The sequence below is a fragment of the Saimiri boliviensis genome, chromosome 12 (genome assembly GCF_048565385.1).
Source record: "Saimiri boliviensis isolate mSaiBol1 chromosome 12, mSaiBol1.pri, whole genome shotgun sequence".
Taxonomy (NCBI): Eukaryota; Metazoa; Chordata; class Mammalia; order Primates; family Cebidae; genus Saimiri; species Saimiri boliviensis.
The window spans coordinates 71874922-71899536 of record NC_133460.1 but is presented as its reverse complement, the minus strand read 5'-3'; the positions used below and the strand labels follow the sequence as shown (position 1 = coordinate 71899536).

General features: G+C 39.3%; 1 protein-coding gene across 2 annotated transcripts in view; it reads left to right on the top strand.

Moving 5' to 3' along the window:
• The first annotated feature begins 749 nt into the window (after positions 1 to 749).
• ASAH2 (N-acylsphingosine amidohydrolase 2) overlaps positions 750 to 24615 on the top strand; it is a 60846-nt gene continuing 36980 nt past the window's right edge. For both annotated transcript variants that reach the window (XM_003922444.2, XM_003922443.2), the window contains exons 1-6: positions 750 to 880; positions 3872 to 4094; positions 5958 to 6107; positions 11390 to 11566; positions 12901 to 13028; positions 14183 to 14260. In XM_003922444.2, coding sequence (XP_003922493.1) covers positions 750 to 880; positions 3872 to 4094; positions 5958 to 6107; positions 11390 to 11566; positions 12901 to 13028; positions 14183 to 14260 — 887 coding nt within the window. The remainder of the gene's footprint in view (positions 881 to 3871; positions 4095 to 5957; positions 6108 to 11389; positions 11567 to 12900; positions 13029 to 14182; positions 14261 to 24615) is intronic.

The window sequence follows — 24615 nt, the reverse complement described above, 5'->3', positions numbered from 1 at the left end:
AAAACATCTTAAGGAATCTGTAATGACACTTGATACTTTTATATTCTCATCCTTTAAATTCTCATCCTTTGATACAGGGTTTTCAAAATGTGTGGGATCCTTCTGTACACTGAAGAGGGATGTTTTTTCTAATGCCTGCCTGCAGACCAGAGCTAATCCCCCTTTCCATGCCCATTTCTCACCAGATAGTCATTGAAAGTTAAAATATAGAAAGGCCAAAATTATTGGTTTCACCTTCAGGTGGGCAAGATAATTTGACTAAATCCATGACTATAGAGTACTGTCCTAACCCCAGCCAGCCTTCTCCCAAACACAAGCAGTATGTGTGCATCAGTCACCCTTGTCAACAGAGGCTCTGTCAGCCCAGACCCATGTACAGATCCCTAAACAGCATCATCACCATAAATGAAAGCAGTGTGACATGGCTGAGGAATGCAAATACATTTTAACTCAGTTGCCAATGCTAAATCATGAATGGTTGCTGCCAATAGGAGTGTTGTGTTGAGAAAATCTGGAAACCATATTTGAGCTTTTCAAAAAGAATGCTGTAATTGATTGGTCTTGTCTGGCATGGGCTTGGTCTATGGAATGAGTGGTAAGTGCTTTGTACTTGTCATACTTGGTATAGTCTATTAATATAAAAGAGCTAAGATATCTTACCCTTGGTTGCCTTAAAGTGTTTGTATTTTAATTTGCGATTTCTTCTTTTTCAATATTTCTTCTCCCATCTCTGCTGTACCTCAGAAGAAATGGCCAAACGCACATTCTCTAACTTGGAGACATTTCTGATTTTCCTTCTTGTAATGATGACTGCCATCACGGTGGCCCTTCTCAGCCTCTTGTTTATCACCAGTGGGACCATTGAAAACCACAAAGGCAAGTGTCATGGGCTCTCTCAGATGCAATTTTTAGGCCTGTAGGAAACTTCTTGATTACTGTGGACACCAAAGAGAAAAACACTGTCTGCTGATAGTTCTATGTGTACTTAAGCAGCCTGGAATAGCTGTCACCCTTTGCATTAATTACCCTTTCTGCATTGATAGCAGTTTTTATCAAGCTTACCTTTGTCCCCAGCAGCCAGCTGACAGGCATTCTGACAAGTACTTGTTTGCCATTAGTTTTTCCACTAACCTAAGCACAGCTCAAGATTCATCAAGATCCAGTAATGCCAGCTTTTGCTCTGAGCCTCTATCTTTCTCTTTGCCTCCTTGTAGACATCATCTTCTCCCGGGGGCAAAAGGAGAATGAAAGACTCAGTGAATGTCAATTAGTCTGTGAAGAGCTTTAGAGAAAGGGGTCTCAACCTTAAATCCTTACAAGGGCTAATCAAGTTTTGCAAATGAGGCAGAGGGAGCAGGCGGAACAAGGAGGAGGCAGGTGCGATTCTGGTGAAGAAGCCCCACAGCCTCACCCAGGTGCCAGCTGTTTGTTGTTGAGAGAACACATGGTCTCGGATCTCCTGAGTTTTCAGAGAAGCTGATATTGGAATTTTTAGACATCTCATGATTTTTTAAAATGTTGGAAACAAAGTTTTTGAAAACAATGTAGACTACATTTACACACAAGATTGGCAATGGGTCTTTGGTGGGGCCTCTGCTTCAGTCAGTGCTAGGTTACAGAACTGTTCAATGTGTAGAGAAGACAGGTAGAGATTCAAGCCCTGACTAAAGTAGAGAGGGCTGGCCTTAGGCCAAATGGAGAAAATGGCATTTTCTACCTTGGTTTTCCCTTTTGTGGCTTCTTTTCCTACATATTCTCTACCATGTCCCAGAGCTTTGAATTCCTGGCAAACAGAGGATCAGAGATCCTCTGATCCATCAGTAGGCATAAAAGGGCCATCGACTGATAGAAGTGAAAGGATCCTTAAGAATTACTCAGTTTTAGCCGGGTGCAGTAGCTCTTGCCTATAATCCCAGCACTTTGGGCAGGGGGGGGGCAAGGTGGGCAGATCACCTGAGGTAAAGAGTTTGAGACCAGCCTGACCAATGTGGCAAAACCTCATTTCTCCTAAAAATACAAAAATTAGCTGGGCGTGGTGGTGCATGCCTATAATCCCAGCTACTCTGGAGGCTGAGCCAAGGCAGGAGAATCGCTTGAACCTGGGGGGCGGAGGTTGCAGTGACCCAAGATCACGCCACTGCCCTCCAGCCTGGGTGAGAGAGCAAGACTCCATCTCAAAAAAAAAATATTATTATTCAGTTTTGGCTCTTAAATTAGGAAATCAGGAGGCTAAGACCCAGGGTGCTTATTAATAATTATAGTAACTATATTCTTATAGTAGTAGTTACTGTTTATTAAATGCTTTCTGTGTTGAGCACTACAGTGAGGATTCTAGATAATTTTCTCGTCCAATTCTCACAAAAATCCTATCAGGGTGGATGCTAGCCCCACTGTTTACATTAGTGCCATTTTACACATGGGGAAATGGAGACCCTGAGATTGCAAATAACTTACACTTGGCTATACGTTAGGTTCGGCTTTAGTTGGCATGACATTTCTATGCTGGTAGTAGTGAGGCAATAGTAAAGACGCTTGCTCCACTCCTTGCAATATTTGATGTTTTGAAGAAAATCTCAGCTTGGGGATGAGAAGAAGTGGATTCTAACTCCACCTAGAATTTGGTTTAAAGAGCATCAGATTCTGAGTTTGAGGATCTGGACTGCATACCAGCTTCATCACTTGCTCTCCATTAATTATTGGTTAAGTCACTTTTCTGAGTTTTAGTTTCCTCATCTGTAAAATTAAGGAGATTAAGTTACATGATCTCTAAGTTTTTTGAGCTCCAGATTTCCCGGATCTCAGAAGGAATCAGCTATAAATCTCATGCTAAGTACTTTCTTACCACTAATGCCTTGGCAACTCCTATTATCTGGGGAATGAAAATAAACAAACAAATGAATATATAAAATGTCTAAATTGGTAAAGAAAATCAAAGCTACATAGTAGCCATTGTTCCAAGTTTATAATATTAGTGAACATAGTTATTGTTCAAAACAACCCCAGGAAGCAGGATATTATTATAATCTCCATTCCATAGATGAGAACATTGGGGTGAAATAGGTTAAGCAATTTGATTACTTAGTAAGTGGTAGATTCAGGTTTCAAACACAGGCAGTTTGTTTCTGGCATCTGTCTTCTCGCAAAGATCCTATATGTCATTCTGCTTGCCTTGATATTTGTGTGTGTAAAATCTATAGGCATACAATAATATAGAATATATATGTATAAATACACACATATAGATATGAATATATAGATATTAGAATAATTAAGATGAAATTATATCAACAAATATACAATGATCTGTCTCATTAAAAATACGTCTTTAGCGGGTCAAAAAGGATCAGAGCCAGGGCAGAGCCAGCGGGGTGGTATCCTGCAGGTGAGGAGTTGAGTAGGATCTAGGTGTGATGGAAATGGACTAACTCTGAACCAGGTGGTGGAGTGTGGTAGGTGGAGAGGAAAGGATTGAGGGGTCTGGATAGAAAGAATGGAAGAAACCAATCCCCAGACATTGGATTTAGTAAACCTGGCACCTGTTTAGTTTAGCTAGGAAAGAAGAGCAGGGCGTTGAGTGAAGGCAGTGAGTATGACAAGAAATGGCTTGTGAGGAGGAGTGAAAGGATGGTTGACAGAGGCCTTGACTGCTAGTCTAAAACATCTCTCATCCAAGAAAAATATTCTGTTTGGATTAGGATTTTTAAACAGGTTCCTGAGATATTTCTCACTGAATATTTTTATGTATAAGAAAATATATAAATAGTTTTTCCTAGGAACCTGAGCCTATATACTATATTCTAATTGATGTTGACAAATAAGAGTGCTGAAATGTTGTTTCTCAAATCTCTTACTCTGTTTTGGATTCAGGAAGCCATTTTTTTCCAACCACTCAAAGCCCTCCAGCCACGCAGGGCTCCACAGCCACCCAGGGCTCCACAGCCACCCAGAGCTCCACAACCACCCAGAGCTCCACAGCCACTCAAACTTCTCCAGAGACTTCTACCCCAGAGCCTCCTCTATTTCAGAACTTCAGTGGCTATCATATTGGTGTTGGACGAGCTGACTGCACAGGACAAGTAGCAGATATCAATTTGGTAAGTGGACAGTGAGCTCCTTAAGGAGACTGGGAAACAAGTAATTTCATTATTTTGCAACCTGCAATGATTTCTGATTATACAACATCAACATTATATTCTTCTAGCTTTTGAATTGACTTTACTGCTATCTAGCACTATGAATGTCATACTAGAAGAAAGAGGCAAACTTTTCTTGAATCACATCTCCCCTGTAAAGTCAATTGGCCATTTTTGTTTTATTTTCTTTTTATGAGAAGTAGCAGAGATGGCAAAGTCAAATACTACAGGGGGTAAGCAGGTACCATTAATGACATCACCAGGCCAGTGTAAGATAAGAAATGTCTAGTGAATCCTCAGTTTAGGGGTGGGAGGCAGTAGGAAATGGTGGAGATTTTGAGGGGAAATAAAGCATAATGAAAGTATATGGATCTAGCTGATTGTTGCCATGTAAGAATGGGGGACTCAGAGCTGCCCTATTTTGCACTTTTTAAAAAGAAGCCCCCAAATCCCCAGATTAAAGAGTTGAAGATTCAAATCTCTTACTTAAAAAATAAGGGCAACTCTAGCTAAAACTGGAAACCTAGGTTGGACCAATACTGTGAAAGCAAATGCAGCACTTCTACATGTCGGGTGTGGACTATTGCCTACTAGTCTTGGCTATGTGATGGAAATACCCTTTTATGTCAGTGCTTCCCTAGGAAACCAGAGCATGACGTTGTCTGGTGGGATTCACTCCCTCCCTCTGAGTAATCTTTACATTCCAGGTATGATTCTCAACTGTGTGTTTCTGAAAAGTGATCCTGGAATGCGAACCCTAAATAAACACTCCAGGAGGGGTTATGCAAACAGTAGAGGGGGCATTCTGAAGACATGGGTGTAGTTTTATGGGTAAATTTTATGATACGGTGAGGGAAGTGGCTTGGGATAGTTATATGTAATCTGAATTGTCTTAGGGAGTTGTGGAGTCCTGATAAGTCAGGAGTCCCAGAGTTGGGGAGAACAATTGTTCTGGGAGGCGGCTAGTCATAGACAACCTGCTGCCACAACATTCTGTCCCCAAACACTTCATTCCACATGTAGCCCCAGCAGCATAACCTCTTTCTGCATATGCCCCCCCTTAAGTATGACCCCTTAAAACTTCCCTACAGCCCCTTCCTGCTGTGCTGCCTGTTGTACCTTTGCAACGTATTTTCATACATTCCCTAATAAATTTTTCTTTCTTTATCTACGACTGTTTTGGTAAATTCTTTACTGCCCTATGTCATGGGTAGTAAAGGAACTTATCAGCCAGTCGCACCCACAACAGAAACGATATTATGGTAAAAGCCAGGGTGAGGTACCCTCTATGAAGAATACTTAATTATAAAGATACTGTTTTCTTCAGAAAACAAAATCATGCACAAAACAACCAACACGAAAGAGCCTTCAATCTTTAGAATGTTCCTGGGGCAATGTGGAGTGAAGGTAGGGGAAATATTCTTTCCTGTAGTACCTTAGATAGGAAGGAGAAAAAGTGCCATTGCAAAAACCAGAAAGACCAGAAAGATTTCCTGTGTTAGCGTTAGCCACAGAATTTCCAAAGCTGTACCAGCTTCCTCCTGCCCATAAGCCAGGGAATAGCTTCTGCCAACCTGATCATCAATTCTTTGCCTTTGCATTTTTCTACACAGAAGATACAAGCCTCCTTTATGATTTTTTTTGCTTGCTTTCTTCCTTTTTCTTTTTAATTTTTCAAACCATATATTCTCTCACTCAGAGCCACAATGTCATGTGGATGTTTTATCTTTGTCTTTCTGCAGTCATCTATGTTGTATGTTTGTGTCTGGTTTCTCGTAGCAGGGGAGTGAGACAAAGCAGCTCTGATTGTCTTTTCCTCTTTAGATGGGCTACAGCAAATCTGGCCAGAATGCACGGGGCATCCTCACCAGGCTGTACAGTCGTGCTTTTATCATGGCGGAACCTGATGGGTCCAATCGAACAGTTTTTGTCAGCATCGACATAGGCATGGTATCCCAAAGGCTCAGGCTGGAGGTAAGTGATTTGAGAAGAGAAAGAAGTGAAGAAATGACATGGTTTAAGAAAAATTGGATTAATGTGACAAGAATTAATTCCTCTTGGTTTCTCATTCAGTGAATTCTACTACCTTCAGTATTATACACTCTTAACTATATAACAGATAATCTCACAAGGAGAATGATCCTCACTATTTCAGTTTAGGTTATCTTGGTCAAAAGTTGCTTTCAGTTCTGCTGATGACTCATCATCAATATTAATGCTAATGTTTTTTATTGAAAGCCTGTAATGTCTCAGGTGACTTTTATGTGTATTCCCTCATGTAATTCTCCTTCTTAGAAGTTGGGAGAGTTCCAGGTAATCACCAAGCCCTTCCTTGAGTTCTCAGACAATTGAGAATACATTTGAGGAATCAGATGTGAATTAAAATACAACATTGAAAGGAGGTTGACCATGAATTGATAGTTATAGAAGCTGAGTAATAGGCGCATGGAGATTCATTATAGTATTCTAATTATTTTTGTATGGATTTCAAATCCATACAAAGAGAGGAGGAGGAAAGAGGGAGAGAGAGGCAGGGAAAGACAGAGAGAGAAAAAAAGAGAGAGCAAGCAAGCGAGTGATAGAACTTCCAATTCTATCTTTCTAAGGTAATTTCTAAGCCCTGACCCAGTTATATTTTCTGAATGGGATCAGGTCACAAAAGGAGAATGTGCTCTGTTAATATCTGCCCACATATTCATTAATGTGAGAAAGAGGAGCGGCTGGAGCATTGACCAGAACAATGACCAGAAATGTCCAGCATGTAATATCAAGTTCTATTAGCCTCACCTGTTAAACACTTTCTTCCTCCTGCTGTGTGAAGGGGCCAGTGAGAGGGATGATGAGATGGCCTAAAAGCATCACTTTAACATTGCTCCCTCTTAGGGAGGGGAGTAGAAGCCTCCCCCATCTGTGGGGAAATGAGGAACAGGAGATTAAGTGTTTTCCCTACTCCTTCACTTACCACAAAACAGTGAGGTGGCTTTCTTAGTAACTCAATTTTCTGGATAAGAAAACAGAGTCTTAGAGAAGGTAGGTACCTTTCCAAATTTCACACAGTTACCAAATGGTAAAGCAGGATTCTGAATACAGGTATGCTTAATCCCAAAGTCCACATTCTTAAAAGTGACGTTACTCTATACTCTTAGAGGGAAAAATGCATTGACCACTTGCTTTTTGTAAGGTACTTTGCTAAGGTCACTTCAAGGGACACACAACTGAGTGAGTCATAATCCGTCCCCCTTATGTGGTCATTATCTAGTTGGTGGATAGGAGGAAGGACCATGACAGAAATATACAGATAGCTATAATTCACTGAAGGAAGGTTCAGTGGGATAGTTATTGTTTATTACTGAGTAGGAAATTACCCTAAACTACAGTGGCTTAAAACAATAAACATTTATTATTTCACATGATCGATGGGTCAGGAATTCAAGACTGGCTTGGCTCGGTGGCTCTGGCTTAGGTTCTATTGCAATCCAGATGATGGCAAAGCATGAGTCATCAGAAGGCTTGACTAGGCTTGAAGGTCCACTTCCAACATGGTTGGCCAAGGCCTCAGTTCCTCACCCTTCTCATCTTTATGACACAGCAGCTAGATTCCCTCAGAGCAAGTGACCCAAGAGAATGAGCAAGGAGGAAGCTACAGTGCATTGTATAATCCTGGTTTAGCAGTTATACACCTTTACTTTCACCCTGTTCTATTCACTAAGCAAGTCATTAAGTCCAGCCCACATCCAAGGGTGACAAAGTAAGCTTTGCTTCTTAAAGGGCAAAATATCTGAGAATTTTTGGACATATAGTCTTTTAAGATCATCACATAGGGATTCAAGAAATGCAAATTAGGAAAACATTTTCATGGTGGAAATGACACTTGAGTGAGCAGAATTTTAAATGGTTAAGGTGGGAAGAGAGAAATCTGATGGAAGAAACAGAATGAACAGAGAGGCATGGAGGAGGGATGTGGACTCTTTTATGAGGGAACAGAGGAGACCTATTAGGACATAGGGAGGCATGTAGTTGGAGATGTATCTGGGAGGTATGTTTGTCATAATTGCAGAGGGCCTGAGATGCCGGCTTGTTTTTACTTCTGTGGGTGATATGGATTCTGAGAAATCTGAGTGGTGGAGTGATGTAAACACCATTTTGTTTTAGGATGAGTAAGCAGGTAGAGATGTTTGATATGGATTGGAATAGCGTGGAACTAGATGTGAGGACAAAAAATAGCAGATTCTTTAAAGTGATACCAAGGCTCTATTGGTGAAGGTCTGGTTAAGAAAACAGTAATCATCATACTAAGTATTTCAAACAGAGGGATTTCACACAGGGGAGTTTTACAAGATGTGAAAAGGCTGAAGGAACAAGAAAGGGAAGCTGGAGTTGCTGGAAGGGTTTTTATTTCTTATAACTTTGCCTAACAATTTCCCCCTTTATCATGTGAGTCTGGCACAAAGGTTTTAAACCAATATGATGGCAGTGAGACTATATGGTGGTGGGATATGAAATTAAATGTGAGTTGGCTGGGCGCAGTGGCTCACATCTATAATCCCAGCACTTTGGGAGGCCGAGACCTGTGGATCGCTTGAGGTCAGGAGTTCAAGACCAGCTTGGTCAACATGGTGAACCGTGTCTCACTAAAAATACAAAAATCAGCCAGGCATGGTGATAGGTGTCTGTAGTCCCAGCTACTTGGGAGGCTGAGGCAGGATAATCACTGGAACCTGGGAGGTGGAGGTTGCAGTGAGCCGAGGTCATGCCACTGCACTCCAGCCTGGGTGACAGAGTGAGACTTCAACTAAAAAAAAAAAAAAAAAAAAAAAAAAGAAATAAAATGTGAGTGAGATTTGAAGATGAATAGACATAAAAGGTATTATTTAATATTTGTACTGAGTCTGGAACTCTTGTAAGTACTTTATATGGATTAATGTACTTACTCCTCCAAATGACTCTATGAGAGAATATTATCATGTCATTTGACAGATTGGGAAACCAAGTTTGCAGAGGACCAAGTAACTTATCCAAGATTGCTCAGCTAGGAACTATCAGAGCTGGGATTCAAACGTGAGCATGTTGGTGCCAGAATTCATGCTCATTTCTACTGTACTATACTGCTTTCCTAAAAAATGAGATGGTTCTAATTGGGAAATAGTATGATCATTAGCAGAAATAAAAGAACCAAAAGGTAGACTTCAGGAAGTAGAGTGGAGGGGAGTTTAATGTGTTGGTTTGTAGATGCTGTACAAGTCAATAGTGGGCACCATTTATCTATCTCTTCCTATTTTTACTTCCCCGTGCAATCTGAGGCCCAGTTGGAAGACCCTTAAATGAACCCACTTAGTTATCCCAAATTAACTTAAGGGAAGGTGTGAAAAACAAATGTAGCTAAGTAAATGCCATTAAGATTATTTATAACACCTGCTTCTATGTAGGTTCTCAGTCCCAGCTTTAAGATTGATAAAATTTCCAGCACAGAATTTAGATTATGGAAGATCTCTGTGCAGTGAGGCAGGACAGGAAAATAGAAGGATTTCTTCTGTGTCGTGCTCCCAAGAAAGTCGGTGATAGAAAATGGAATAGAAACTGAAGACAGAAGTGAGCTATAGACATAAATGTAGCTGCCTTGTCCTGTGTTAAAATACCCTCCTTTCATGAACTGGGAAACATGTTCTTTTCAATGGCTATTTGCTGGCATTGTTATATGACTAGGTTTTACATTTTTCTTTTTTTCTTCCTAGAAGTCCAATATGTCTGGCTTCATATCAGAGATTATAGCTTAAAATACATTTACTGTGTACTGTTTGTAGTCTTTTTGTTTTAAAATTCAAGATTCATAATTTCTGTCTTTTTAAGGGCTTGATTCTTGAGTAGACATGAAGAAATGTATTTAATTCTAAAATCATTGTGTCACAGTTCTTTGTGAATAAATAGGATGGGGTTAGGGATCTTTAAAGTTGACTTGTGGCTCTTTTTCTCTAATACCTTCTTGTCTCAGCTGCAAATTGTTAAAAACATCAGCTTCTGACTTTAGTACAGCTTTCATGGTGTCCCTTCATTGACCATTTTTTCTTTTCTTTGTAGACATTTCTTCTTCGTAAGTGTAGTAGTTACAGTGTGGAATAATATGTGAGAGTGATGAGAGGTTGGAGCTGGAGTTCAGATCAAACAGAAAGAATAAAGGATGTCAGTCTGGTTATGTCTTATTTCCATTCTATAGTTGTCTTGCATCATAGGATTGCTTATGTGGGCATGGCAACCAAACACTCATTCTTTGGGGCATGGAGAGGTTAATGAGGCAAGATGGTTATGAATGGAATGAGAATGTATAGATCCTCACCTGCAATAGGAGAGGTTGAATAGTTATCTTCATGTATATTAAGTACATAGCACAGAAGCTGCTACTGCCCACTTACCAGGAGTGAGCTGGAACTAGCTTGCACAAGCTCATAAGAGCCAATTTGTAAATATTCAGGAACATTGTGAGTTGGCTGTTAAGCTTTTGGTATCTCAAAATTGATCATGATGAGGAGTTTTTACACCACAGGAATTGGCAGATAATACAAATGAGGACTTTAAATTTTATTCTATTTTCCAGAGAGACAGCTTATCAGAGTGTCTGTGCCAGACTCAAAGTAAACATTGCTAACAATTAGGTTGGATTTGACACTTTTGTTGGATCTTTTTTTTTAATGTAATGTTTGTGGGTACATGACATATATATTTATGGAGTACATGAGATGTTTTGACACAGGCATGCAATGCCTAATAATCACATCATGGAAAATGGGGTGTCTATCCATTCAAGCATTTATCCTTTGTGTTACAAACTGCTGGATCATTTTTTGATTATCTTTCAGAGGGACCCCATGAAAGGGAATTGAATCATGGGGGTGGTTACACCCATGCTGCTGTTCTTATGACAGTGAGTTCTCATAAGATCTGATGGTTTTTTTAATAAGGGGCTTTCCCCCACTTCCCTCTGCACTTCTCCTTCCTCCTGTCATGTGAAGAAGAATGTGTTTGCTTTCCCTTCTGCCATGATTATGTTTCCTGAGGCCTTCCCAGCCATGGTGAACTGTGAGTCAATTAAACCTCTTTCCTTTATAAATTACCCAGTCTTAGGTGTGTCTTTATTAGCAGCATGAGAATGGACTAATACAGATGTTATTGGTATGGATCAGTGATTGACTCATCAAAGCGTTTTCTCATGTTGGGCTCCTATGATATCCATAATCTTAGTTCAATTACTTTTTTTCTTGAAGGTCCTGAACAGACTGCAGAGTAAATATGGCTCCCTGTACAGAAGAGACAATGTCATCCTGAGTGGCACTCACACTCATTCAGGTCCTGCAGGATATTTCCAGTATACTGTGTTTGTAATTGCCAGTGAAGGATTTAGCAATCAAACTTTTCAGCACATGGTCACAGGTATCTTGAAGGTAGGCAAAGAACCCCAGAGGCAGCTGTTCTTTACCATTGCTTACAGGTATTTTAGGTGTGATTGGATGTGATATGAAGAGTGCCTATAGGATTTGGGTCTGAGCATAGTATTAGCATGTACCATTCTGTCTCCTCCCTCATCCTATCTTAGCTTCTGGTTCTGAGCTATGGGCTGTTAGGGCTGAGGTACTGATGATTAGAAAAGGAGGGTTCTATGGGATTAAGCCTGATATAGTTATTTAAAGAGACAGAAAACATTTTGGTTTGGGTTCTTTATAGAGGGCACTACATGGTCTGTTTTCTGCACAAAGTCACACAAAAAGAAGCCCATGAAGGAGCCAAAAGTAGGTACAAATAATTCTAATTTTTAAAAATATTTCCCAATATACAAAAAGAATTCAACTTATAAACACACATCCCATTTTTTCAAGTTCTCTACTGCAGATGCAGACCTCCGTGGTGCTCCTAACAAATACCATTAAACTCCTCTCCTATTTCTGGTTTGAGTAGCTTATACTCCTCTCTCCCCTGTCTTCCAACTTATTATTTTGTTGCATAGAATCCTGGCTAATGTTTTTCTTCATTTGATTGTCTTCTGGGCTTATTCTCTATTTTTTTCTTACAATGTCACTCCCAAAATTCAGGGATCCAGCTGGCATAGGCAGAAATTGCTTTACAGTGATGTTTTGCAAACTGAGACTTGCAATGTATTCAAGACTTATGAAATCAATTTCATTGGTTGCAAAAAGCATTATATAAAACACACTAAAAAAGAGATTGTAAGGTGTAGTGCATAACACACTGTCAGGGTATACTGTGCTCTGTGGACTTTTGTTTGGGGATGCATATGTTGATGTGTATTAAGTTATGAAAAATGTATCTCTCGCTGTAGTTCATAGTCAAAAAAGTTTGAACAACTCTGCCTTGGTGGTAGAATGGCAAGGGTAGAGAGATGGAAACACTTACCTATTAGCAAAACGTGTACTTAGTGTTGCGGGAGTCAAGTCTCCCATTTTGGCTATCTGAAGTGACAATTAATTGAGCCTCACTTACCAGTCCCGAGAGACCAGGAGATGAGGCTTTTTGTGAGCTCAGGCGTTAATCAACACTTCTTCCATATAACATGGCATTTCCTTTACCTTAACATTGAAAGCCATTTCTGTTTACCTCCAGAATGGCAATAGCAATGTGGTTCTCCAGCTTTTATCCCATAATGTGGACACATTAGACACAAAGGAAATTGTCCACAGGGTTCTTCTGTTTATATTGACTAAGTCATTATCCCCACCAGGATTTATAAGTTTGTAACTTCCCCCTCTGTTTTAATCTTCAGAGCATTGACATAGCACATACAAATATGAAGCCAGGCAAAATCTTCATCAATAAAGGAAATGTGGATGGTGTGCAGATCAACAGAAGTCCCTATTCTTACCTTCAGAATCCACAGTCAGAGAGAGCAAGGTGAGGAGGAATCATCAAAATGAAATAGTTTCATTCCCTTTAGGGAACAGCAACAAATTCTAAGTGCAAGGCTGTTACTTGATGAATATGGTGAGGTCCTGAGAGAGTACTACAGCTACAATATCTTAAAAACATCTTTATTATCTAAGACAAGCAGAAACAAAAAGTGAATGTAGAAGCAAACACCGATTTATTCATGTATCATTCCACGTTGTTGATTATGGGAGCCAGTGTGGTTGTTTGAAGGACTCTGGGCTTTGAAATCAGGAACAACTGTGGTCTCAGCTTAGTTTCATTGCTTCCTAGTTATGTGACCTTTAGTGACGTACTTATCTTAATTTATTGGCACTCAGCTTCTTCATCTGTAGAATGCAGATAAAAATATGCATAACACATATTTATTAAATTAATGAATAGCTTTTTTATTGTGTGTTATCCAGAAGAATCATCTTAGTCCATGAGAGTGTGGCAAGACAGAGAAGATAAAAGAATAAAGAATATGGACAGAAGAGTAAGAAATAAGCCCACATATTTGAATGGAACAACTAAGGGAGAGGGTTATTTTGTCTTTTTGTCTTTTTATAAGTGATGAACCAGGTTTGTGACAGAAGAGAAGTGCGTGGCTATTATAGCACTGTAAAATAATATCATAGTTTCAACTTGACCACTTGACATTTTACATTTTTATTCATATTTTTCAATAGCTTTCAAAGGAGATGATTTTTAGAAAATATAATCTGATTTCCCTTGAGAGAACATAAAAGAACACTTAAGTTGCAGGTCTTCAATGCTTTTGATTTTGTAAATTCCCTACTTTTTAAAAGAGATTTCATTAAAAATTGATAGGAATAGAAATTTCAAAGACAAATCCCTTTTGTAAGAAATACATGTGTGTTATATAATATTGCATATTATATAAAAAATATACATTTCAGCTCCAGTTACTTGACCTAGTCCCCCAATCTTTGATCACAATTGCACACCCTTTCCTTAGCTGAGAAATGAGGTACTGGATGCAGTTCACAGAACTACTGATTGTCAGGTCACCTCACTTACTGAGAGGCATTTTTGTTTTTGTGTCAGCTGCTGTTCATCTTACACGAGGGTCAGGCTCTAACACAGAACTGATTGCGTTTTTCTGTTTTACTGACTAGGTATTCTTCAAATACAGACAAGGAAATGGTAGTCTTGAAAATGGTAGATTTGAACGGAGATGACTTGGGCCTTATCAGGTACTCTATTTTCTTTTTAAAAATAATTCTGTCTGGGTAGCTTTTCTTAATTAAAGAGAGGGGGAAAGAGACTAGAATAGTGCCAGCACGCACTGAGAATAAGCTGTGTGGTTGGGAGTACAGGCTGTGGAGCCAGACACAACTGGGGTCCATCCATGGGCCTCGTACGGGGTTCTCAGCCTCTCAGGGCTTGGTTCTCCACTTGAAAAACAGAGTTAATACACGGATGATAAGTGAGAGGTCTCGGTGAAGAGCTTGGCACAGCATCTAGCATATGATATAAAAACTCAGTAAACAACGCTTATCGCACCGTCAAGATCTCATATGTGGACCTTCCATGATGGTGAACAGTTATCTCCTTTCATTTTTCAAAATGAAAAAACAATCTGACCAACTAGGAAGGTGGTTATGGGTTTGAGATTATTTACCTGGGTTTCCCTAAAAGGATTAAGTCTGTTGCAGGACAGTGTCAAGTAGGGATAAAGCAGAACTGAGAACACCTAAAGGAAGCAAGTGAGAAAATTACAGCTGGGGACAGCTTTTAGAACCATTATCTGGCAGTGACAGCATACAGGAAAACACATGGATTTTGTTTTCTCTGAAATAAGGCATTTGCATTCATATGTGATTTTGGTTACTGCAACTGGCTTGACTCAGGAATTGACTGGGTGGATAACATAGTGCCAGACTTTTTGACGTATGGACTTACAAATGATGCAGACGTGCCCTAGGGAAGTATCAGATAGCCTGGGTGCTAGACTCAAACGGCTTGGGTTCACTCGGCTCTTGTTCTTATGAGCGATGTGACTTTCGACAAGTTCTGTGACTACTCTGTCTCCCTGTGTTCTTATCCCTAAGCATTTTTTAGTATACTATGGTATAAAGTATTTAAAATGTTGATAATAATGATTAGAAAGATAATAGAGGGTCTGCCAAATAGAATTATAAAACATCTAAGTGGTGGGTGTTGAACAATGAGAACACATGGACACAGGGAGGGGAGCACTACACACTGGGGTTCGTTGGGAGGAAATGGGGGAGGGGCGGGGGGTGGGGAGGTGGGAAGAGATAGCATGGGGAGAAATGACAGATACAGGTGAGGGGACGGAAGGCAGCAAACCACACTGCCATGTGTGTACCTATGCAACAATCTTGCATGTTCATCACATGTACCCCAAAACCTAAAATGCAATTAAAAAAAAAAGATACTATGTAAATAAAACTAGCAGTAAAAGTGACAAAGTAATGAAGAAAAACATTAAAAACCATGATTTACAGAGTTGGCCCTAAAACTAAGTGGAAAACAACATGGTAACAAGTTCCGGTCTTGAGGTAAGGTTGACTTGGCTTCAGATCCCAGCCCTCTGCCACTTACTAACCCTTTGTCCTGGACAAAGTAACTTAATCCACTAAGACCTTAACTATCCTATTTGAAAATGGGAATAATAATACCCCATAGAGTTGTCTGAAGATTAAATGAGATAATGCATGCAAAACTCTAGTTCTGTGCCTGGCATAGAAGGAAAGTTTAATCATTTTATTTAAAAGGAATAGAAAAAGAAATTCTACCTCTTCTAAATAATTCCATTATTGGCATATTAGAATGCTTGAAATTCTTAGCATTTGAGTTCCTCTTTTGTGTTAAAAGTGAAGTCACTAAAAACCCCTTAATAAAATTTGCTATATGGGCTGACATAATAGGACTCATGCTTCTATTACGCTAAATTCATCTCTTGATTAGCTGCCTCCTCAGCATTTAACTCAACACACTTTCTAAATATCAAGCATGTAACTGTGTGTGGGGGATATGTTCTGATGAATAAGGCATGGTTTCTATTTTTAAGTGTCTCATAGGCTGGTGGAGTGATTGGGGAAACAGACAGACAAATAGATAGACAAGTAACTATAACATGAATCAGATGACCAACAGTGCTATCACTTGGGCATAAATAATGCTATGGGAGTTTGGAGGAGGTAGCCCTGAGTTTTTCTTGTGAGCACTGTGGAAAGCTTCCAAGAAAAAATGACATTTGAGCTGGAACTTAAAGGAGGCATGGGATTTCTTACAGAGTCATGAGAAACAGAGAGTTGTGAGGCCAGAGTGTGAGCGAGGTCAGGGTGTGGGTAAGAGGTAGACTGGAAAGGTAAGACAGTCCAGATTCTAGAGCACTTTAGAGGGGCATTCAATTACAAGAGGGGCAGGATAAGACCACACATCTCTGCTAGTTACACGGAGTGTCCCAAATTTGTTGAGACAAGGAGATAAGAGTTGTCCTTATAGTTTCTATTTAACTCTTGGCTGAAGGACCAAGACCATTTACAATTCCCTTTTAGAAGTTTTTGATTTTTTTTTTTTTTTTCTGAGACAAGTTCTTGCTCTGTTGCCTAGGCTGAAGAGCAGTGGTGTGATCGTAGCTCACTACAGCCTCAAATTCCCAGGCTCAAGTGATCCTCCTGCCTCAGCCTCCTGAGTAATTGGGACTACAGGTGCTCGCCACCACATCTGGCTAATTTTTAATTTTTTGGGGGTAGAAATGGGTTTATTATGTTGCCCAGGCTGATCTCAAACTCCTGACTTCAAGTGATCTTCCACCTCGGCCTTCCATAGTACTTGGATTATAGGTGTGAGCTACTATGCCTGGCCAGGTTTTGAATCATTTAATAAATGGAACAGAAAATTCAAAAATACTGTTATTTTGGCTAAATATTCTTTTCTTCCTTATATACAATTATGTCATGTATCTGGAAGTCCTTTGGTCAACTGTCAAGGTTATAGAAAGCTTTTCCATCTGTTGTGCTTAACACCCTGCAATAACTTTCCATTGTTTCTGTAGCTGCCTTATGTTATCTTGGTTGTAATTGCTCCTGCAATTGCCTCTTGTTGCATAGTGTAATTGCTCTTTGAATATGTTAAAAACGATCCAAAATATAAAGTCAAATCTGGGCTGCTAAGTAACTCACCCACCATATGTAGGTGCCTGCTGTTAGAGAGAATCCCAAGGTATGAGGAGTTTGGAAGCACAGCAACTCAGAATCACAGAGCATGGAGACCACCTATTCAACCTTCAGCTGAGGAGCAAGGGCCTAGGAAGGTGATGTGACCTGCCCAGCATCACAGCCAAGACTATCTTCTTCACAGTGATAACCATATTCAAGTTCATAATTCATTCCTTCTTATGTTCATTTTTGTTTTCAGTTTTTCATTCAGCAAGCCTGCACTAGGTTCCTACTATAAGCCCTGCAATACTTCCAAGTCCTTGGAATGACACATTTCCTGGCCTTGGAATCCAGCACCTTGGAATCTAGTACCCATGTTTGTGCTACTGGAATGAATCCCTTAAACTCTCTGAGACTCAACTGCCATATTTCTCAAATGTGGCTATCATATTTTCTCTCCACACAGAGCTTATTATGGGATACATTGATGAACAAATACAGATGGAGTTGCTGTCCTTGTAGACTTCAGTCTACTGAGGGAAACAGAAGGCATACAGATAGGTATACAATACATGTAAAATTACAGCTGGGCTGAGTGCTAAGAAAGGCAGGTGTGTAGAGCTATCTTAAAGGAATTTGACATTGTTAGAGAGATTGGAAAATGTTTCCCTGAGGGAGTGACAATGGGAGCTGGAAACTGGAGTAGTAATTAACCGGCAAAATGCAGGGATTGGCAAAGAACATTGAACCCAAACGGGGAAGTATTTGAAGAACTGGTAAAAGGTGTGTGTGGCTGGAATCCAGAGGTCAGCGGGGTAGGATATTGCAAGACAAAGTAAGAGCTAGAGATTAGATGGCAGGACAAAGAATTTGTTTTTATGCCAAGAAAGAAAACTCGCTAAAGTGTTTCAAGCTAGGGTTGGGAGTCAAGGCTGTCAAAGGGTTGGGAAGAGTGGAGACTCAAGGAATGAAGTAAAATTATGTTCCTGAAAGCGTTCCGTGAACCATTAAATCCTCTACAATTGTGAGACCATCGTTTGTACCAGCTGCTCTATGTCAGAAAAATCTATGTCAGAAAAATATTGCTACCTTTGTGCCTTTTTCCCCTTACACGAAAACATGACACGTTTTTTTCTCCAGGCATGGAGAACATATTTGGGATGTTCTGAATTGTGAATTAAAATATAAGCTGTGTAACATTTACAAAATTCACTGTGGGAGACTCTGCAAGGAACTTCAAGGGTTTGTCATACAATAGAGTACAATAAATGGAACCTTGAGAGTCTCTGATGCAGTAAGGCATTATGTGTATGAAGAAAACATGAAGGAAGAAAGCAAAACAATTTTCAAATGTCTTCATCGAAAAGAAAGTCACAAGTGCAGATGATCTGAGTGACGGCTGTAGTCAGTGGAAGAGCCACTTCTCACACAGCTACACTTACGAAGGCAGCTCTGAGACAGGTGGGGAGGCCGACCGACTTCTTCAAGGATGGATGTGGCAGCTGAACAGGCTTCGTCTTGCCTTTCTTCCCTTTGCCTTCCTCTTTTCCTCTGCCGCGTTTTCTTCCTTGAGTTTCCCGCAGTTGCATGGACTCCTCTTGTCCTTCTTCTTTTCTTTCTCTTCCTCCTTTCTCCTTCCCTCTCCTTTCCTCCTCCTCCTCTTCCTCCTCTTCTCTCTTCTCTTCTCCTCTCCTCTCCACTGCCTTCTATATGTGTATTGTAAATTATTTTATTCTTACAGTCAGTGGTCTTGTAAGGGGGTGCTTTAAAGGCATATTTTTAAGACAACGATGGGCAGTGATTTGTGTAAGCTATTTGAATCATTTGTGTGCAAAGTTAGAAAAATCCAATTTGTGGTATTACACCAATTTATTCAAATGGTAGTGACTTACAGTTGCAGTATATATGTAAATCTCTATTATCTATGACTGTGACTTCTTTATTTAAAAACTTTTTTTTTTTTTTTTACACAAAAATGTTTTGGTTTTAACTGACACAGAATAATTGAATTATTTTTCAGGAATTGTAATGTCTGACTGTTTATTCTCTATGGCTTTACCTATTTCAACTCCATACTCTCCCTTCTGTCCACTTAACCCCATTCAAATTGCAAATGCTGAAACCTCAGTGGCTGCCCTCTACCAAACCATTCTTGACTTGATATCTTTTTCATATCATCTCATCTTTGTCTTCCTAAATGCCTTCTCTGTCATTAGCATGAATTCTGGTTTATAAAGCGTTCTTCTCTGTTTATTTTCCTTATTGCTTTTATTTAAAAAATAAATAGAGATAGGGTTTTTCTATGTTGCTGACTGGTCTTGAATTCCTGGTCTCAAGGGATCCTCCCACCTTGACCTTTCAGAACGCTGGGATCACAGGCCTGAGCCACTGTGCTTGTCCCCTGCTTTCTGTTTCTATTATCGTTCATTGAACCTCTTTGTCTTGTTCTGCTCCATATTGTGAAGCTCGATGCTGTCTTCCTGCTCTAACTTTACTTTCTGTTCGCCTGTATTCTTCTTCAGTGGAGCTTGGCCATGAGTGTGCAGTGAGCTTTCATCCTGTCAGGTTCACCCCCTACCTAGTAGGTGAAGGTGCCTATTAAGGGCTTTCTAATGACAAAGATGATGACTGTTGACTGATAACAGAGATTGATCAGCCTTGTGTAGTTTAAATTGTGCCAAGTTTAGAATCCAAAGCCATAAAAAAACAAAACAAAACAAAACAAAACAGTTGGCTGGAGATGTTGAACTTGATTGTTAGATTTCTGGAAAGTTCTCAACCTGAAGAAAACCTGGGAGATTATTATTTTTTTCTAAGTCTTTTTTTCATTATAAAAATAGTATGTGCTTATTATAGAAAACTTGAAAAATAAAGTAGAAAGGAAAAAATTAAATGAAAATTATACTACACCAAATCAATCATGGTTAATATTCAGGTATATTTGCTTCTGTTCATTTTTCTATGTGGAACATATAATAAGAAATACACATGACTGAAAGGTCATTCTGTAAATGTGAATGCCCACTTGGTTTCGCTCACTGTGCACTAGAAGCTTTAAAATACTATGAAAATGTTAACAATGGTTATTTCCATGTACTGAGACCATCAAGTATTTGTTTGCTTTTGTAGTGATCCTCTTCTTAGCTAATAATATTATTTTGTCTTAAAGTCTATGTAGTCTGTGAATATCACTCACCTAGAATTTGACATGTATATTTTTCAATCATTTTCTTTGAACACTCCTTGGTTCTTACATTTTTTTTTTTTTTTTTTGAGAAAGTGCTTTATTGGGAGTAAGAGAGAAACAGGAGGAGAGAGAAAGAAACAGCTGACTCTCACCCTGAGTGAGAGAATCCAGAAAGACAGAATCCAGGAGAGGAGAGCAGCTTCCACACTGAGTGGAAGGGAATAGAGAGAGGTGGAGTTTAGGAGGGGAAGACAGGCTTCCACGAGAGAGTGTGGAAGGGGATTGCTTACATTTTTAAGTGTGTCTCTTATGAATGTCATGTAGCATTAGTTATTTCTTACGTACTCTGACAATCCTTTTTTTAAGCGAATTTGGTGTATTTTTAGGAACTGTGATTATTATATCTGATCTTTTTTACATCTCCTCACTTTGTGCTATTTGTCTCAACTTTTCAATCCTTCTTTTTCCTCCTCTCTCATCTCTTCTTTTTTTGGATTGATAGAGATTTTAAAAATCTGTATTTAAATGGCAGATTGTAGTTTTCAAAAATGGTTGCTGTAATATAACAATTGCTCTTATTCCTTGTTTTATCCGAAGTGACCTTGCCATTTTCCATGAAAAGGTGGAGATTATTTTCCTAGTTCTTGAACTTTGGCTGGTCCTGTGACTACTTTGATCAATAGAAAAATGCAAAAACAATACTGTGCCAATGCTGGGCATAGTTTGTTTTTTAAAAATTGACTTTATTATTATTTTAATTAATAAACTATATTTTTAAAGGCAGTTTTAGGTTTACAGAAAAATTGAGCAGAAAGTGCAGAGAATTCCCGTACGTACTGTATTCTAATACATGCACAGCCTCCTCCACTATCAATACCCTCACCAGAGTGGTACACTCCTTACAACTGATGAACCTGCATTGAGACATCATCACCACCCATAGTTTACCTTAGGGTTCATTCTTGATGTTGTATCAAGTGATTTTTAAAATCTTCCTTTCTTTCAAGTATTTTCTAAAATGTCCATAGTAAGAAAAAAAATTAAAAAGTCAAAAAATCATCCAGTGATCCTGAGACTCAGAGATAGTTTCTATTAAAAGTTTGTTACATAGTCTTTCAGACTTTTTATAAGCACATTTATAGATTTTTTTTTAAAAAGTGGGATTTTAATGATGGCTGCATAGTATTCCATGGTGTATATGTGCCACATTTTCCCTTTCCAGTTTATCATCGATGGGCATTTGGGTTGGTTCCAGGTCTTTGCTATTGTAAACTGTGCTGCAATGAACATTCGTGTGCATGTGTCCTTAGAGTAGAATGATTTATAATCCTTTAGATATATACCCAGTAATGGTATTGCTGGGTCAAATGGAATGGGGAGAAATACCAGATTTAGGTGATGGGGAGGAAGGCAGCACATCACACTGCCATGTGTGTACCTATGCAATGGTCTTACATGTTCTTCACATGTACCCCAAAACCTAAAATGCAATTTAAAAAACCTAAAAAAGTGGGATTTTATTATATTTACAGTTTGTTAACTTTTTTTAAATTTAACAATACCTATGAATATCTTTCAATGCCAGTTAGTATTTTTTAAATCACCATTTATTTAAAAATACTACATTTAAAAAAATGTAGTATTCTATTCTATATATTATAATATACTCAACTAATCAGCAATCATTTGTTATTTAGGTTTTTACAGTGTTTTCCATCATAAAATACATCATGATAAACATTTTTTTTCTTCTTTTTGAGATGGAGTCTTGTTCTGTTATCCAGGATGGGGTGCAGTGGTGTGATCTTTGCTCACTGCAACCTCCGCCTCCTGCGTTCAAGCGATTCTGCTGCCTCAGCCTCCTGAGTAGCTGGAATGACAGGCATGCACCACCATGCCTGTCTAATTTTCGTAGGTTTTTAGTTGAGACGAGGTTTCACCATGTTCATCAGGGCTGATCTCAAACTCCTGACTTCAGGTGATCTGCTTGCTTTGGCCTCCCAAAGTGTTGAGATTACATGCATGAGCCACTGAGCCCTGACTGCGATAAGCATTCTTGAACAGATACATATTTGCCAATGATTTCCTTAGGCTGAATTCCAAGAATGGGATTCTTGAGACAAAGAGAATGTTTGTATTTTAAAGCTTTTCCTATAAATTGCCAAACAGCCCTTTGTTGGTTTATTCTTCGGTTACTCAAACATGAGCAGAATGTTGTTTCTCATACTGTTGCCGACCTTAGTATTATCATGCTTTACAATTGTTGCCAAGTAACAGGCTTAAAAAAGCCAAATTGCTGTTGTTTTCCTTTAAATTTCTTCAATTCACAGTTTTGCTCAATCAAGAAACCAATACTCTTATTGGCCATTTCCTGTTTCTTGTTGATCACTTACCATGTAAGATGCAAGGATCTTTTAATTTTTTAATTTTATTTTTTAAACAGAGTTTCGCTCTGTCGCCCAGGCTGGAGTGCAGTGGCTTGATCTCGGATCACTGCAACCTTTGCCTCCTGGAGGTTCAAGTGATTCTCCTGCTTCAGCCTCCTTAGTAGCTGAGATTACAGTTGTGTGCCATCACGTCTGGCTAATTTTTGTATTTTTAGTAGAGACGGGGTTTTGCCATGTTGGCCAGGTTTGTCTCGAACTCCTGCCTTGGCCTCCCAAAGTGCTGGGTTTAAAGGTGTGAGCCACTGCACCCAGCCTAGGTGCAAGGATTTTGATTGCTGCAACTTAATAGAATTTACCCTAATGATATATTTTTCCTAATATTGTTATTTAGAGGGACTTTTTCATTCAGGATTTTTGAAAGTAACAAAAGGATTCCTTGAGAACGTACTTCTCTTCTCTGGAGTGGAGATGGTAGAGTATTCTGCAGGATGCTTGTCTCAGGTGTGCCTATAACTTTAGGAGAGCTCTTCAGGCTATAGCTCATTATCTTTTTAAAATCTGAGCAGTCCAGTGTATATTTTTTTGCTTCTGCAAAAATGGTTGCCCTTTGGGTAAAATTATGGGCCCAATAATGCTTCCAGTGTAAGACAATGAAACATGCTTTCCTCTTCTTCTCCAAACAGTTTGCAGGGGGGTGGGGTGAGGATGATCGTGATGGAATGAGAACCAGGGTGGGAAGGTAATTAATGCCAAGGGCCACACAAGGCAGAACATGAAATTTCAGTGACTTAACACATTGAAAACTTATTTTCCACTCATGGAAAGTCTAATGAAGATTGGATGATCCTTCTGCACACGTGTTACTAGTCAGAGCTATTCACACGCTCCACCTTGCAAACGAGACTGGGAAACAGAAGAGCACATGGGCATTTTGTGAGCACTCCTCACGTCTCTGCCACAAGAGGGCAGGCTATCCTCACTGAATCATTTCATGCCCGGAGCATATGGGTGGAATACACACGTGTTGTGAATGTTGAATACTGTCCCCATATATTTAACATTATATTAATCTTATGAATTGTGTACATGCTTATGCTTGGAGCTTGGTATCTCTTTCCCTTATCATCATCATCATCATCATCATCTGCAGTTGCAGCTGCAGCTGCAGCAGCAGTAGTATCAGTATAGCATCATCAACATTCTCATAGTGAACATTTATTCCATTCTTGATATAGGCCAGTCTTTGTACTAAGCACCTCACATGTATTAGTTATTTTAATTGTCAAATGCAGACACTGCTATTTTCATTATGTTACAGATATGAATACTGAAGTTCAAATTAAGTATTGACTGACTTATTAAGTATCTGGAGTCACATGTGACTCCAGAGCTGGTATTTTTAGCTACTGTAAAATAATATTAGCCTCTGTATTAGTTTTCTAGGGAAGCCACACATTACCAAAGACTGGGTGGCTTAAAACAACAGAAATTGATTCTCTCACAGGTCAGGAGGCCAGAAGTCCCAATTCAAAGCATTATCAGTGTTGGTTCCTTCCGGAGGCTCTCAGTGAGGAATCTGTTCCATGCATCTCTTTTAGCTTCTAGTGGTTGCCATCAATCCTTGGCTTCATTGGCTTGTAGACAGATCCCTCCAGTCTGTGCCCTCATCTTCATATCCCCTTCTTCCCTATGTCTCTGGGTATCTCTCTGTTCCTTTCCTCTTGTTGTAAGGATGCTAGTCATTGGATTTAGAACCTACATGCAGTCAGTATAATATCACTTGATCTTTACCTTGATTACATCTATAAAACCCATATTTGCAAGTAAGTCACATTCTGAGGTTC